We start from the raw sequence: 18,090 nt of genomic DNA on the forward strand, positions 1-18,090 counted from the left end.
ATAAGTCTTAAATACTATTGCTATTCTTTCCCTCTCCCCTCTATTGCTCTAAACCGGGGGATGTCTAACCACAGCAACTTCAAGACCTGTGGACCAACCAGTGGAGTTGGAAGATCTTCAAGTTGCCAAGATTGCTCTAAACCAGGGGTGTCAAACTTGTTTTCATTGGGGGGAGGGGGTCAGGGGGGCGTGGCCAGCTCATTGCCACTTGTGTTGAGGGTGCCTGTGGGGACCCGAGCACTCTGCCAGCGAAAACAGGATCCCGAGCTCCGTTTTCAGCTGTGACGGCCTCCTGCAATGCCAGCGAAAACAGAGCTCGGGAGGGCCACACGCAGCCCTCCCGAGCTCCGTTTTCGCTGGCAGAGGCCCTGCGGTCCGGTCCTCCGCTTTTTCCAGGGCGGCCCCGTGGGCTAGATCTAAGCACCCCGTGGGCCAGATCCTGTCCCCGGGCCTTGAGTTTGACACCCCTGCTCTAAAACCGAAGCGCTGAATTATTTTGAAATCACCCGTGTGCTTACGAGTCTTTTTTCTTTTTTTTTAAATCCTTTCCATGTGGCTCATTGTGATAATGATAACTGTTCTGCCGTTTCATCCGCCAACTAAAATCCACCTTTGAGCCTCATCTTGTTGGGAGCCCGATATTATTCACTGTGTAATGAGTTTAGCAATCAGTTCAGTGAACCGATACCATCTTCTTTTCCTTTTTCTTTCCTTTAAAGGACAAAAAGAGTTATTCCTGCCCTGTGTGTGAGAAATCATTTTCTGAAGACCGACTTATAAAAGCTCATATAAAGACAAACCATCCAGGTAAGATAAGGCCCATTGATGGGTTTTAATGCACTGCAATCGCGGAGGCAAGCCGCCAGCTGAATAACAGTCTGCTGCTATATTATTATGCCTTCTTGCTATTAGGCTTTCATTGTTACTGTTATTATTGTCATTATCATCATGAGGAAGATTAAAAAAAAAAAAAAGAAATCACTTGGGTGATTAAATTATTTCGTGCCCCAGCACCTATACTCTGAATAGTGAATTTGCCAGGCTAAAATGAAGGAGGCAAACCTTTCTTCTGGAATTGAAATGTGGAGCATACGAGTAGTTAACAAGGGCTCCTCAGTGCTTCTGTAACCTTCCCAGTCTCCTATCTGCCAGGCTGCGCAAAGGATTTCTGGTTTCCAGCATAACAATTGGATAGATTTTGGGGGCGTTAGCAGAGGGGGAAGGAAATTGTGGCTTGTCAGCTTGTGTCTGCAGAGGGAGAGTGGGCGTGTGAACACATATCGTCGCCTTGCTCACTTTTCAAGCTGTTTCAGAGGATTTTCTTGTGGACGGGACTGTCGTTCTCCCTCATGTAGCAAATGACCCGAGAAACGGTCTAGAAAGTGAGAACAGAGAGTGTTTGGATTGGTCAGTGTTTGAATCGGTCAAAAGTCACTGGGGTCAACTCCTCGGTCTGCTTGAAAATAGTGACTTAACGGTTTAGGAAGCAGCTCTTCACCCTGGAATTATTTTTGTTTCGAGTAGCTATAACCATCGGGACGTGGTGACTCAGTGGCTAAGACGGTGAGCTTGTCGATCGAAAGGTTGGCAGTTAAGCGGTTCAAATTCCTAGTGCTGCGTAACGGGGTGACCTTCCGTTACTTGTCCCAGCTTCTGCCAACCTAGCAGTTCGAAAGCACTTAAAAAATGCAAGTAGAAAAATAGGGACCATCTTTGGTGGGAAGGTAACAGCGTTCTGTGCGCCTTTGGTGTTGAGTCATGTCGGCCACATGACTACAGAGACGTCTTCAGACAGCACTGGCTTTTCGGCTTTGAAACGGAGATGAGCACTGCCACTAGAGTCGGGAACAACTAGCACATATGTGCGAGGGGAACCTTTACTTTTACCTTTTAGGTATAACCAGGTCCGTACAGCATACAAAGACATACAGTAGTCCTCAACTTACCATACTTTTCAGAGTGTAAGACAGACATCTCCCATCCTCCAAAGAGGGTAGAAATGTTGGTGTGTCTTATACACTGAATATAGCCATTTTTGGCCTCCCAAAACACTGCCCCGCAAATTCCGTTTTTGCCAAAAACAGGCCCTTTTTTTCCAAAAACAGGATGTGCAGACGGTTTGGGAGGCCTGCAGTGTGTTCCTGGGGGCTGGGGAGGGCAAAAACACGATGTATGGAGGGGTTGGGAAGCCAAAAACGGGCTTGTTTTTTGCAAAAATTGACTTGTTTTTTGCAGAAATGGGGGCGTTTTTGCCCTTCCCAGCCCCCAGGAGCACTCTGCAGGTCTCCCAAACACCCTGCGTGCCCCAAAAAATGAGGCCATTTTTGTGAAAAACGGGGCCATTTTTTGGCCTCCCAAATCCTTCACGTGTCACGTTTTTGCCGTCCCCAGCCCCCAGGAACTCTCTGCAGGCCTCTCAAACCCTCTGCGAATTCTGTTTTTTGCAAAAACGGGACAAGCAGAGGGTTTGGGAGGCCTGCAGAGTGCTCCTGGGGGCTGGGGAGGGCAAAAACTTTTTTTTTTCTTGTTTACCTCTTCTAAATCTTGGTGCGTCTTATACGTCGGTGCATTTTATAATCTGAAAAACATGGTATAACTATTTGTTTACTGACCCTAAGAAGTTACAGTGACGCTGAAAAAAACGACTTAAAGTCCTTGTGGAAACTTGTGTGCCTTATATGATCTCCCTGAGATTGAACAGGTACTCCTTGACTTACAACCATTCATTTAGTGACTATTCAGAGTGACAATGGTACTCCAAAAGTGTTTGATGACCGTTTTTCACACTTATGATGACTACATGACCATGGTCACGTGATCAAAATTCAGAGGCTTGACCACCGGTTCATAGTTATGACAGTTACAGTGTCCCGAGGTCATGTGATCCCCTTTTGAAACCTTCTGATAAGCAAAGTCAGTCAGCGGGGAAAGCCAGATTCACTTAACAACCGTGTTAATAACAAGTGCAGTGATTCAATTAGCAACTTTGACAAGAAAGGTCACAAAACGGGACCAAACTCACTTAACACCTCTCTTATTAGCAGCAGAAATTTTGGGCTCAGTTGTGCTCGTAGTTGAGGACTACTCGTAAAGGTAATTCTTGACTTATGACGGGTGGCTTAGCAACAGACCCCAGAAATGCTCCTGTTGAATACAGAGAGCTCTGATGGCTGCCCTCTTCCGCACCCCACCCCCCCACCCACAAGATCATACATCTACATACCTAACAACCAGCCTTGCAGTTATGGCTGTTTGCAGCATCCCATGATCATGTAATTGGGTTTTATAATGGTTTTGCTAAAAAATCCGTTATTTGTTTCCAGATTTTGGCGAAAGCAGCCCTTAGCAAACCTTTGGTTCGCTTAACGCCAGTGGTGAAATTCAATTTTTTTACTACCAGTTCGGTGGGCGTGGCTTGGTGGGCGTGGCAGGGGAAGGATACTGCAAACTCCCCATTCCCACCCCACTCCAGGGGGAAGGATATTGCAAACTCCCCATTCCCACCCCACTCTGGGACCAGCCAGAGGTGGTATTTGCCAGTTCTCCGAACTACTCAAAATTTCCACTACTCGTTCTCCAGAACCTGCTGGATTTCACCCCTGCTTAACATGAATAGAATAGAATAGAACAGAACAGAACAGAACAGAACAGAACAGAACAGAACAGAACAGAACAGAATAGAATAGAATTCTTTATTGGCCAAGTGTGATTGGACACACAAGGAATTTGTCTTGGTGCATATGCTCTCAGTGTACATAAAAGAAAAGATACCTTCATCAAGGTACAACACTTAATGATAGTCATAGAGTACAAATTTAACACTTAATGATACATACAAGAATGCTGTTTGCTTTGCAACTACCACAAACACAGTTCATAAAATTGGATCGGTTGTATGGTTGGCCCGACTTACAACCATCACGACCTACAACCATAAAGGGCCAAGCTCCATTATAGTCGTAACTCGAGGGCTACCTGTATATGCATCCTTGTAAAGATCCGGTACATCCTTATGTTTGGTTCTTCTCCCTCGCTGAATCCGAATAACGCATCCTTCTTTTCTGGCAATTATATCATCCCATCTGAGTTTTTAGGCCTTTTGCAGTTGTTAACAAGCTGTTTATTTGGAATTCCCATCCCCTTCCGGAAATCCTGGGTGAAGCCTTGAACAAATGTTAGCAGCTCTCGGAGACTATTAAAGCTCATAAATATTTGGTTAGTGAAGCTGCCCTGCTCAGGTGTTTACTGTTTGAGGAGGCTTCCTGCGAGAAAACACAGACAGAATCCAATTTCTGCACCAACAGCCCCACCAGTCTATAATTTGTTGCTCAAAGAGTAGAGAAAACAGCATAATACACAAATGGATTGACCAATGCTGGGAAAGCCATCAATTAATGAGGCTCTTTCTTTCAAGTTCAGATCTTACCTGGGGAAAAGAAAACCCACGAAAGGAATATTCGTTAAAAGATTCAACAACCAGCAGTCAAAACATATATATTTTATTGGTTTCTGCAAATGTCTTCCCTAAAGACTAGTGTTTACCGTTTTTTCCCCTTTTCTTTTCTTTTTTTCTGCTTCTTCCTTCCTTTCTTCCTTCCTTCTTTCCCCAACCCCGTCTCCCCTCTCAATCTCAGAGGTATCTATGCACACAATTTCCAAGATTGTTGGCAGGAGAGTTCAGCTCAAAGGACTTATCGGAAAACGAGCCGTGAAATGTCCTTATTGCAATTTTTATTTCATGAAGAACGGATCGGATCTCCAGCGTCACATTTGGGCTCATGAAGGTAAATGGGGTGTAGCAAGGACCTGTCTGTCCGTAATTGTAGTAATTTGCCAGTGAGGGGAAAAAATCAGGAAGGCAAAAAAAAACTGGGAAGCAAGCATGACATATTCTGATACAAATGTCTACAATGAGCTGTTCCTATTATTAAAAGTCCTTCTTCAGCACCAATACATAAATGATAAACAAAATCATATCAAATCCTGCCTCAGCCATAAAAGCCAACTGGGTGATTTCGGGCCAATCACCAGGAGACGGTGAGTTCTAGTCCCGTCTTAGGAAAGAAAGCTGGTTGGGTGATTTTGGCCCAATCACCAGGAGACGGTGAGTTCTAGTCCCGCCTTAGGAAAGAAAGCTGGTTGGGTGATTTTGGGCCAATCACCAGGAGACGGTGAGTTCTAGTCCCACCTTAGGAAAGAAAGCTGGTTGGGTGATTTTGGGCCAATTACCAGGAGACGGTGAGTTCTAGTCCCGCCTTAGGAAAGAAAGCTGGTTGGGTGATTTTGGGCCAATCACCAGGAGACGGTGAGTTCTAGTCCCACCTTAGGAAAGAAAGCTGGTTGGGTGATTTTGGGCCAATTACCAGGAGACGGTGAGTTCTAGTCCCGCCTTAGGAAAGAAAGCTGGTTGGGTGATTTTGGGCCAATCACCAGGAGACGGTGAGTTCTAATCCCGCCTTAGGAAAGAAAGCTGGTTGGGTGATTTTGGGCTAATCACCAGGAGACAGTGAGTTCTAATCCCGCCTTAGGAAAGAAAGCTGGTTGGGTGATTTTGGGCCAATCACCAGGAGACGGTGAGTTCTAGTCCCACCTTAGGAAAGAAAGCTGGTTGGGTGATTTTGGGCCAATCACCAGGAGACAGTGAGTTCTAATCCCACTTTAGGAAAGAAAGCTGACCAAGTGACTTTGAGCCAGTCACCAGGAAATGATGAGTTCTAGTCTTGTGTCAGACATGAAAGCCAATTGGGTGACTTTGGGCCAATCTCTCTCTCTCTCTCTCTCTCTCTCATCCCAACCCACTTCACTAAGTTGTGGTTGTGGGGAAAATAGGAGGAGGAAGATGTGTTGAATATGTTCACTGCCTTGAGTTATGTATAAAAATAATCAAGGCCAGATATCAGCGTCCTAAAGTCAGTTGGAGCAGGGAGAATTCAAAGCGCAGTTTAGGATTTGCCCCACATCAGGGTTCATTGGATCACTATTTCAGTAACTTTCTATTATTCAAATTTTTATACCGCCCTATCTCCTGAAGGACTCAGGGCGGTTTACAGCCTTATAAAAACATAAAAAACATAAGAATAGATACAAGTTAAAACAAAATCTTAAAAAACTTATTACATTAGGCCAAATTTAAAAATATCGATTAAAATAATACAAAACCCCATTTAAAACTAATTTTTAAAAACTAAACCCTAGGCCAGCCCCGCACAAATAAATAGATGTGTCTTAAGCTCGCGGCGGAAGGTTTGAAGGAAGTTGGCGCAGTCCTGAGGGGAGCTCGTTCCAGAGGGTGGGAGTCCCCACAGAGAAAGCCCTTCCCCTGGGTGTCGCCAGTCGGCACTGCCTGGCGGATGGCACCCTAAGGAGTCCCTCTCTGTGGGAGCGTACGGGTCTGTGGGAGGCAGTCGGTGGCAGCAGGCGGTCCCATAGATAACCCGGCCCTATGCCATGGAGCGCTTTAAAGATGGTAACCAAAACCTTGAAGCGCACCCGGAAGGCCACAGGTAGCAGTGCAGTCTGCGCAGGAGAAGTGTCACATGGGAGCCATGAGGGCTCCCTCTATTACCCGCGCAGCTGCATTCTGAACCAACTGAAGCCTCCGGATGCTCTTCAAGGGGAGCCCCATGTAGAGAGCATTGCAGTAATCCAAGCGAGATGTGACGAGTGCATGAGTGACTGTGCATAGGGCACCCCAGTCTAGGAAGGGGCGCAGCTGGTGAACCAGGTGAACCTGGTAAAAAGCTCTCCTGGAGACGGCCGTCAAATGATCTTCAAAAGACAGCCGTCCATCCAGGAGGACGCCCAAGTTGTGCACCCTTTCCATTGGGGCCAATAACTCGCCCCCAACAGTCAGCTGCGGCTGCAACCGACTGTACCGGGGTGCCGGCATCCACAGCCACTCCGTCTTGGAGGGATTGAGTTTGAGCCTGTTTCTCCCCATCCAGACCCGTACGGCTTCCAGGCACCGGGACAGCACTTCGATAGCTTCATTGGGGTGGCCCGGGGTGGAAAAGTACAGCTGAGTATCATCAGCGTACAGATGGTACCTCACCCCAAAGCCACTGATGATCTCACCCAGTGGCTTCATATAGATGTTGAACAGGGGGGCGAGAGAATCGACCCCTGCGGCACCCCACAAAACTGAATTTGTTTTAAACTTTTTCATTCATATTGCATCATATAGTAAATACAAACATATTTAACTATATCAACACTTCTACATTATTTAAGAGGCTATCTGATCTGACGCAAAAATCTATCAGGGAGATCAGTAGCACAGGGTTAATCTTTAATCCCCATCATTGATGTTGTATAATGCATTCTTCATTTATAGCATTTATAATAGAACTTCTTTATTGCTTTTTATTTTAAAACTTTTTTTATTGCTTCAGCATGTCATATCATCAGTTTTCAGAACTCCTTCCTATATCCTATTTTGGAATGAACGCTGTATAAATCAGTTGTTCGTGCCTCATCTCATTCAGGCTATATGTTTTGCGATTTTCTACCTCAGCAGCTGAAGTCCACAGTTGTTCAGGAATCAATATGCTGAATCTCTTTTATTGCTAAATTAATGAATCAGGATTACTCCAGCAAGTAATTCTTTCTTGATATGTACCTCCTCACAAAATGTTAAATTAACATATTACCATTTGTGACTGATTTTTTTTAGTGTTCGCACATTTTCAAAGCTGCTGGCCACACAAAAAAAAAAGGCAAAAAAAATTCAGTGTGCTTAGCTATTACTTCTCCCTCCCTCCCTCCCTAAAAATGCATGGCACTCTACAAACTGCAGGACAATGCACTCTTATTCAAGGAACTTGAAATCGATAATTACAGCTCAGAGAAAAAAGGGATGGGTAGGAGAGAACGGTAAACCAGGAAAGAATGGCTTGGATTCACATAACATTTAAGTCCAAAACTTAAGATAAATAAAATGCAGCATCTGTTTATTTATCCAATTTATGTGGCTGCCCACTTGAACAAGGGACTCTGAGCAAGGAACAGAATTAAAATAAAATAAAGGTATCCACTTCCAGCGTTTATGTGAATTACATATACATATGTCCAGAAAATTAAGCCATGATTGTTACTTTATGCTCTAGAGCAGGGGTCTCCAACCTTGGCAACTTTAAGACTTGTGGACTTCAACTCCCAGAATTCCTCAGCCAGCTTTGCTTTGCTGGCTGAGGTATTCAGGGAGTTGAAGTCCACAAGTCTTAAAGTTGCCAAGGTTGGAGACCCCTGCTCTAGATCAGGAATGTTCAACCTGCAGCTCACAGGCCACAGCCTTGGACATCAGCCCCACAAGATCATAAACTTTTAACATTGTTATTTATATACATTAGCTATATTATTTATTTTATATGTGACCCAGGCAAGCCAAAAGGTTTGACACCCATGCTCTAGATGTTAGGATGCACATAAAAACTTAACCTACTCATGGATACTGATAGAAGAGAAGATTTGTAGCTCAGGGTTAAACTGTGGGGTCCTTGGTGCTCTCTGAGCTTGATGGCTTTCTCGCAGACATTTCATTACCAAGCTAGGTAACATCATCAGTGCTAGTAGGGAGTGGGGTTTGCTTTCATTTTATATTCCAGTGGCTGCCCTCTCAGTGTTGGTGGAAGGGGTGACTCCAGCCCCTGAACCTGTCCCCACGCCCGAAAGTGACTCAGAAAGTGAGGGGGAAGGGCCGGTAAGGCTTACCTCGGGAGCACCGATTCCTTTGGCTCGGCTCCATGAGCCAGAACCAGACCAGACGGAGGACGTAATGAGGCCGTCATCCCCTGATTCCTCCCTTCCCCAGGCTACGCCTTCAAACCCAGCTGATAATAATAATCAAGCTTGGCTTGACCCGCACCTCAGAGGATTAGAGAGACGGCATCATCAAAAGGAAGGGTGGGGCAGAAGCCCCACCCCACAGGATATATAAGGAGCTTTGGGACTGCTCTCACTCCACGGGAAGCAAAAGTTTAGCTGAACTGTTTCAAAAAGAGCTGAAAGTCTTGCTACGTGAGTCATTTGTTTGAACTTTGGCAGGCAGCTGTGATTTCTCTGCCAGGACTGATAAGAGCTGTGAATCCACTGGCTGAAGGCCAGCTCGTGGGTCTGAAGTGGGGAAGGAGACAGGACAGGGTCGTGGTGGTTCTTTGTTTGGGCTGTTTACCGTTAGTTCGTTGGCACTTCCTTTGCTGCAGCAACAATTCTCTAGAATGCTGTGCAAACCCAGCCATTAAGCATCGCTCCAGAATCATTAAAGGTTGGTGTGAATGGGAGAAAATTGAGGCAGGTCAAGGTTGTGAAATGAGCAGGTTATAAATTCGTTCCCTTCTGGCGTAATCCCAAACAGGTTTTTCCTGCCCCATTCTGTCTGATATTGTAGGGGGGGCAACACAATCTTATCAGTGGCTTATAACCATCAGCCTCTGTACATACATAAGCGTACGCTATCATGAGGTTCCGTGGTACAATTTTGCAAAGGAGATAAAATAGCCCTCCCTAATTGGACATCCCCGGTGGTGAAATCTGAACCGGTTTGCCACCGGTTCACTGGCCACGCGTGTACGATCTGCACCACGCACGCACACATCTGCAGTGCATGCCAAATACGTGTTGCGCGCTGTGTGCCAAACACACACTGCGCGCGCATGCACAATTCACACAAAATGCATGCACAATATGCACCAAACACGCAGAAAAAGGAGGCTTGGGAAGGTAAGTAGAACAGCAAGGGGGGAAAATAGCTGTGCCGCATGATTTAGATTCACTAGAAAGCAGGATGTCCTGCTTTCTGGTGATTTTAAATCACGCGGCACAGCTGATCATCGGAAATACTGGTTCGCTGGAATTGAAGGGGTTTTTTTACTACCGGTTCGCCCGAACCAGTAGTTTTTATCACTGCCAGTTCACCCAAACCGGTGCGAACCAGTAGGATTTTATCGTTGGACATCCCCTTCTCAAATACTTTGTAAATGCAACCCCCAAATTCTCAAGCAGCTTGGGGGGAATGTCACCTGAAAACATTCTCTCATCTTGACCGAGCCGGACAGACTGACTACATAAAACGGTTTCTCTCCCCGCACAGGCCTCAAGCCATTCAAATGTTCTCTGTGCGAATACGCTACTCGCAGCAAAAGCAACCTCAAAGCTCACATGAATCGTCACAGCACCGAGAAGACACACCTGTGCGACAGGTGCGGGAAGAAGTTCAAATCGAAAGGCACCTTGAAGAGCCATAAACTCCTTCACACTGCTGATGGTGAGTAGCTCTGGGTCAGGTTTGGAGACGTGGTTCCAGATGGCAAAGGAAGGTGTAATTGATACAAGTTGAAAGAAACGGCCCAGGCCTTGTTTAGTCTTATTTAGCAGATGGGCCGACATTTAGAGCCAACCACAAAAGAATACTTCAAGGGGCAAATGTTCTCAGTAGGACATTCCTGTGATTCTTCTGTCTTGTCTGAAAGGTCCCTCTGCTACACTGGTAGTTTCACAGAAAGCTTATGTGACAATATGCACACACTACTTTTAGAATCTGACTGCAACAGGCAGGGACTGACAAGTTCCAGTGGGGTTTTTTTTTTTAAATTCAATTTATAGCAATACCACTTCACAGTGCTTTACAGCCCCCTCTAAGCGGTTTACAGAATCAGCCTATTGCTCCCAACAATCTGAGTCTTCATTTTACCCACCTCGAAAGGATGGAAGGATGAGTCAACCTTGAGCCGGTCAGGATCGAACTGCCAAACTATAGGCAGCTGGCAGTCAGCAGAAGTAGCCTCCAGTACTGCATTCTAACCACTGCGCCACCATGGCTCGTATAGAGGCAGAAAAGAACAGTCCTAAGTTGATAAAAGGGACTCGGTAGCTCAGGGGCTAGGACATTGAGCTTGTCGATCGAAAGGTCGGCAGCTCAGCGGTTCGAATCCCTAGTGCTGCCATGTAATGGGGTGAGCTCCCATTACTTGTCCCAGCTTCTGCCAACCTAGCAGTTTCGAAAGCACGTAAAAATGCAAGTAGAAAAAATAGGGACCACCTTTGGTGGGAAGGTAACAGCGTTCAGTGCGCCTTTGGCGTTGAGTCATGCCGGCCACATGACCACGGAGACGTCTTCGGACAGCGCTGGCTCTTTGGCTTTGTAACTGAGATGAGAACCGCCCCCTAGAGTCGGCAACGACTAGCACGTATGTGCGAGGGGAACCTTTACCTTTACCTTTAAGTTGATAAAGGAAGAAATGGAAAAGAGGGAAAGAATTGGGTTATACAGGTAAAATTGTATGAATATTAATTTTTGTAATTGGAACAATGGAATCTAGGGAAAATGCTTGGAACTATGGTATGAAAAGGGAGCAATGAGAAAATATTTGAATAGAAGTATTGATTTTAAATTATAGGGTTTTAACTTGAAGGAAGCAATGAGAGAAGGGGAAAAAAAGGAGAACAACTTTTAAGATTAGAGATTAGGGCGAATGGAAAGATTAGTTATATAACAGAAACAAGGAAAAGAAAAATTAAAATTAGAGAGAAAGCATATTATGGCAAAAAGCAAAATATATAAATTTTGTTAGGAGATAACTGAAAGCTATGCAAATTTATGACTCGGCCAATACTATGTTCAAAAAAAAAGTATTGTTTGTTTGTGTATGTTTGTTAAAAAATAAAAAACTTTTTAATATATATATAAAAAAAGAACAATCGAAAGTATCAGCCAAGCCTCATCAGAGCAAACAGGTGCTTTCATTTTTATTTTTCCAGTTTCACAGTATAGGTAGTCCTCAACTTACGACCAGAATTGAGCCCCACATTTCCGTTGCTAAGTGAGGCAGCTGTTAAGTGAGTTTTGCCCCATTCCCCAACCTTTTTTTTTTTTTTACTACTGCTGTTAAGGGAATCTCTACAGTTAAGTTAGGAAGGCAGTGGTTAAGTGAATTTGGCCGCTCCATTGACTTTGCTTGTCAGAATGTCGCGAAAGATGACACTGCATAAATGCAAGCCAGTTGCCAAGTGTGTGAATATTGATCCCTTGACCAGGGGGATGCTCCAAGTGTGGGAAATGATCATAAGTCACTTTTTTTCAGTGCTGTTGTAACTTAGAATGGTCGCTAAATGAACTTTTGTAAGTTAAGGACCACCCGTATTTTGTGTTGGCTATCTGCCCTTCTCTAAACTAAATTCATATATTCCTTGAGGTACGACCGGTCGCTTAGTGATCATTGGAAGTTACGGCTGCAAAAAGGGAGTTAGGACCTGGTTCCAAAATTCTAATGGGTGTGTGTGTGTGTGTGTGTGTCCCCCCCCATATCATGTGACCCTATTTTGGGTGCTTATGGCCATTGGCAGCATCTCACAGTCATGTGACCAGGTTTTATCATGGTTGTCTTGTTCTAGAAAGGAACAATCATGGAATTTGCTGAACTGCAAAAATCATAATATCGGGTGCAGTCCCATGATGATTCATTTAATGGCGGTCACAACTTAATGACCGTAATTCCAGGCTCAATTAACAATAGTAAGTCAAGGACTACCTGTACTGGCGTCTGCCACCACCGCTCACTTCATTATTCTGAGCCAGAAGAGGGTCCCAACATAAAACCTGATTCTGATCACCATAATGCAAAAAAAAAAAAAAAAAGGTCTAGAAAGAGTGCAGAGAACAGCAACGAAGATGATTAGGGGACTGGAGTCTAAAACATGAAGAACGGTTGCAGGAACTCGGTATGTCTAGTTTAATGAAAAGAAGGACTAGGGGAAACATGATAGCAATGTTCCAATATCTCAGGGGCTGCCACAAAGAAGAGGGAGTCAAACTATTCTTCAAAGCACCTGAGGGTAGAACAAGAAGCAATGGGTAGAAACTAATGAAGGACTGAAGCAACCTAGAAATAAGGAGAAATTTCCTGACAATTAGAACAATTAATCAGTGGAACAACTTGCCTGCAGAAGTTGTGAATGTTCCAACACTGGAAATTTTTTAAAAAATGTTGGATAACCATCTGTCTGAGATGGTGTAGGGTTTCCTGCCTGGGCAGGGGGTTGGACTAGAAGACCTCCAAGGTCCCTTCCAACTCTGATGATGATATTATTATTATTATTATTATTATTATTATTATTATTATTATTATTATTGCTCACGGCAAGACTGAGGTTCATCAAAATCTGACTTTTTCTTTCTTCAGAAGGATAGAGAATATTTAACCATCAGATTTTATTTTTTTTTGGTATTGTATAATAGGAAAACTGTCATCTTTGCTCCCAACTTTCTACAGCAATTTCAAACTTAGGAACTAGTTTTCTTCACATTAGTGGAAATTTTTTTCCTCTTGCACATTGGAGTATTTCTTCCAAGTTTTTGACAGCTCTTTCTGAAAAGATTTCAAACAGCATTTCTCCGTCCAGGTTCTATAGGAAGAGTGGGAGTAGAACAGATCTCTGTGTGGGTTTAAATATGCTCTCTAAATGCTAAACCACCCTTATTTCGTGGGGAAAAAAATGCTGAAAATGATGAGAAATGAAAGAAATAAATGTATATTGTGTATGCTAGTATTAAAAGCTGCTATACAGTTGAGGGCTTTTTGGCATAAAAGTTTTAACAAATAAATATTCGCTGGATATTAAAAATATGTATGTAAAATAACATTTAAGCAGTTCAGACTTCTCCCTGTTGCTTATCACCCTCTGGCCATCTTCTCCAACCAGCAAGTCAAACCATTTCCTTGACTTCCTTCTTGTTTTGCACATGCCAATTTGTTTCCAACTCAAAATGCAGGTGTGGAGGGAAAAAATCACTTCTTAGATGAGTGGAATTGATTAAATCAACTTGATTTAATGGTTTCCACTCATAGAGGTAGTGACAGATTTTATTTTCCTGGGCTCCAAGATCACCGCAGATGGGGACTGCAGCCAAGACATTAAAAGACGCTTGCTCCTGGGGAGGAAAGCTATGGCAAATCTAGACAGCGTACTAAAAAGCAGAGACATCACCCTGCCAGCAAAAGTGTGTATAGTAGAGACTATGGTTTTTCCAATTGCAATGTATGGGTGTGAAAGTTGGACCATAAGAAAGGCTGAGCGCCAAAGAATTGAGGCCTTTGAACTCTGGTGCTGGAGAAGACTCCTGCGAGTCCCTTGGACTACAAGGCGATCCAACCAGTCAGTCCTAGAGGAGATCAACCCTGACTGCTCTTTAGAAGGCCAGATCCTAAAGGTGAAACTCAAATACTTTGGCCACCTAATGAGAAAGAAGGACTCCCTGGAGAAGAGCCTGATGCTGGGAAAGATTGAGGGCAAAAGAAGAATGGGACGATAGAGAACGAGGTGGCTGGATGGAGTCACTGAAGCAGTCGGCGTGAGCTTAAATGGACTCCAGAGGATGGTAGAGGACAGGAAGGCCTGGAGGAACATTGTCCATGGGGTCGCGATGGGTTGGACACGACTTCACAACTAACAACAACAACAACTCATGCAAGAACTGTTTTTTTCTTGGTTTTATTGGTACACAAGTAGTCCTTGATTTACTACAGTTGAACCCAGATTTTTTTTTTTTCACTTATCCTTTACGTTTCTCAGTTGATGGAAACCTCTTTGAGCAACCAACTCTTTATGCTCGAGAGAAATTGCTCCTCAGCAGTCAAAATTCCCTTCAGCATATTCTATTCTTTCTCCACTTAGATCTGAATTTCTCCGCTTTCTGTTTCAGGAAAACAGTTCAAGTGCACGGTGTGTGATTACACTGCAGCCCAAAAGCCACAGCTTCTGAGGCACATGGAACAACACACTTCATTCAAGGTAAGAAGCCTGCCACCGGTCTTGTTTTATAAATGTGGTTCATTGACTGCTGCTACGCCTGACAGCTCAAGGTTTCAGAATTACAATTTAACGGCCTCTAAATCAATTCTGGAACTGAAGCAAAATGGTTTTAACTCGCAGCCAATCGGGTGGAATGAGGTAGGAATTTGCATTCTTTCATTTTGATACAGGGAGTCCTCCACTTCCGACTTATGGACCTACCCTTTGTGATTGTAAAGTGGGTCACCACATGACCGGACCTGTGTTTTATTACCTTTTTTGTGGTGGTTGTTAAGTGAAGAGGAATGGTCATAAATCAAACCCATGGTTTGCTATAGGCCCGTGACGGCGAACCTACCTAGAGCTATCTTTCCGGGCACACGAGCTGTCGCCCAGTTCACCTGCAGCTGCTCATGAACGCGCACCCAAGTTGGTGTTCGGGCCTCTGGTGCGCAATTCAGGGGACCCAGCTGGTCTTCAGAGCTCTTCTGCATATGCGCATGCATTTTGCGCATGCATGTGAGAGTACTTGTGTACAATGCACGCATGCGTAGATGGCGTTCGCACGGGTACATTGCGTATGCGAAACCCACGTGCATGCGCAGATGGTGCAATTGCACACGGATCGCACTGCATGCATGCACAGATGGTGCAATTGTGCGCACAGTGTACCGGGAGCCGCGTGAAAGCCGCGCACATGTGGTTGCATGCGCAGTGCACGAGGACACACGAAAGCCATGCACATGCGCAGATGGTGCTGTAGCACGCGCAGCACAAAGGGGCGGAGCCGTGCGCATGTGCAAATGGTGCGATTGCGCACGCAGCACATGGGGGAGCTGCATGAAACCTGCACCCATGCGCAGATGGTATGATTGCACATGCAGCACGTGGGGGGAGCCGCACATTAGCGGGGATAGCAAGTGCGTGTGCAAAGCGCTTACATTTTCGGCATTCAGTGAGTAAAAGTTTTGCCACCACTGCCACAGGCCATTTTTATCAAAAAACGCAAGCAAATGTCAGTTTTCAGCATAAAAGTCATAAAACGTTGTCATATGACCACAAATGGCCATAAATGCAGGCTGGTTGCCAAATATTCCTCATGAGGTTCACGTGACCATGGGGAAACAATTGTCAGAACCAGATTGTAAATCCCCCTGTGAGGAAGCCGTTGCATCCTTGAACAGTCGCCAAACAGCGGGTCGTAAGTCGAGAATTGCTTGTAGAGTGTTCACATTATGTTCTATATTTTTTTTAAAAAAAGGTAAAATTGGATCCAGGCTACCATTTTATTTATTTATTTATTTTATTTATTTATTTTGTCACACAGTATATATAAGCATAAGCATGTAATAACTATATAACATATAAGCATTTATATAAGCATGAGTATGTAATAACTATATTAATTGGATATAACGAAAGGAAACAATAGGACAGTGTTGCATCGTTGTCATCTAGGGTGGGTCTTCTTCGCTGACTCGTAGGGTCCCCGCAGGGATGCTGTTTGCAAATGGATCAGGCCCTCGCAAGGGTGCGTGTTAGGAACACGGGCTACCTTCCCAATAAAGACTCAGACACCATTGTTCTCTCTGGATGGGGTGAGCCCAGATTGCTCTGAGTGCACACCTTTTATTGAGTAGCAAACAGGGGGTAAAGCATGATTATACAATTGTCACGTAGCAGGTATTGTTATCTTAAGTATCTCTTTCCCCAATTGCCATATTAGGTTATCCCTTTCCCCAATTGCCATATTAGGTCATGTCTTCCTCTTGATTAGTTTAAGTCTTTCTCTTGATTAGGTTAAGTCTTCCTCTTGCTTTGTATGTGTATTGAAAACTGTTGACAGTTGACTCAGTTGTCTGACCAAGGATTTTACAGGGCCGAATTACTGTTCAGATTTTGTACCTCGCAATGCACACTGACTCCACATTTCCTCCTTTTTTATTTTATTTTAAAATTGCTCGAGACAATCATATTTGATAGATTCCATTGCATAAGTCTGCATGGCCGGAGCAGGCCCTTTAAGGTCGACACCTTCCATGTCAGTGAGCAAGTTTTTTTGTGAAAGGTAATTGTCATCCTCTATATCAGAATCAGAGGTAAATGCTAACAGTGGCTGTTTGCATGGGTCGTAAACCTGAGCAGCTACCAAATTCAATTTTGCCTTGGTTTCAGAAACCTCTGAGTCAAGTGCTTGAATGCGAGATTTTAAAAATTGTATCATACGTCCTATGACGCATGGTGCTACAGTACAAGCAAGCAATAACAACACAATAGGTCCTATTAAAGCAGACAATAAAGTGGTTAACCATGGGGAAACGTTAAAAAGATCTTGATACAATGGTGGAGAATAGAGTAACATACCCTCCATGGAAAGATTGAGATTGCAAACTGGAGGACATTCTTGATTTAGGCACATACATAGTACATTGATGATATAAATCTGTAGTGGCATTAATACAGTAAGTTGAATAATTGAGAGGGACATCTCCTCTGTTTTTATTTTTTAGGACCAGACAGTCAGTTTCATGTTGGTGTAAACACAAATATTAGCCATACTATCCTTGTCTATTTCTTATTCGTCAACCAGGCAGAAATCATTAGATGCAGTTTGGGTGTAATCATCTTCGAGTTCTTCAATAGCCAGTAAAGATAAACTTTTAGAAATTGTTCTAACAAAAATAGGTAGAATACAAGGTAAAATTATACATCCTAATGCAATCATACCAACTACAACTATAATAGCTTGTAAACCATATCAAAGTTAAGTTTCTTAGTTTATTCTTTGAGTCCTGTACAATGCCAGATGATCAGCATAGAAGCAGCAGTCTTCCTTTAAAACCCACACACAATCCACCTTCTTGGAGGAAGAGAAGGCCAAAGGAGCGATAAATGTCTCTTGTAGGAAGAAAAAAGTCAATTGCCGTCAATCTTTTGATGGTAGGGACAGATATGTCGACCAGGGACTCACAAGGTCTCACCGTTGATTTGGATGTTCGCTGCTGATAGAAATCTCAAAATACAAATTTTACATGAATACATAAAACAAGAAAGAATCAACTGTCTTAAAAAGTCTTTTGATCTTTACATGTTTAAAAGACATGAGAAAGGGTCCCCTCCTCCTCTTTTTCTGGGTGAGAAAAGGCATTGTTGGAGGATTAGGGAGGGGGCCAAGGGGGAATAGATAGCTTGCAGGTAGAACTGAAAAAGAAACAGCAAACATCAGCATTGAACAGTTAAACTAATACAATATATTTCCATATGAGAAAAGGTAGCTGGATTCAGGAAGGAAATGAACAGGTGAAA

The 18,090-nt window shown here is 43.9% G+C and overlaps 1 protein-coding gene across 2 annotated transcripts in view; it reads left to right on the top strand.

Annotated features, from left to right (window-relative positions):
• Positions 1-18,090, top strand: part of ZFAT (zinc finger and AT-hook domain containing) — a 210,901-nt gene that overhangs the window by 126,740 nt on the left and 66,071 nt on the right. For both annotated transcript variants that reach the window (XM_058175106.1, XM_058175105.1), the window contains exons 8-11: positions 720-807; positions 4,635-4,784; positions 10,088-10,261; positions 14,696-14,784. In XM_058175106.1, the coding sequence (XP_058031089.1) occupies positions 720-807; positions 4,635-4,784; positions 10,088-10,261; positions 14,696-14,784 (501 nt within the window). The remainder of the gene's footprint in view (positions 1-719; positions 808-4,634; positions 4,785-10,087; positions 10,262-14,695; positions 14,785-18,090) is intronic.

Source organism: Ahaetulla prasina, chromosome 3, assembly GCF_028640845.1.
Source record: "Ahaetulla prasina isolate Xishuangbanna chromosome 3, ASM2864084v1, whole genome shotgun sequence".
In the NCBI taxonomy this organism is placed as follows: domain Eukaryota; kingdom Metazoa; phylum Chordata; class Lepidosauria; order Squamata; family Colubridae; genus Ahaetulla; species Ahaetulla prasina.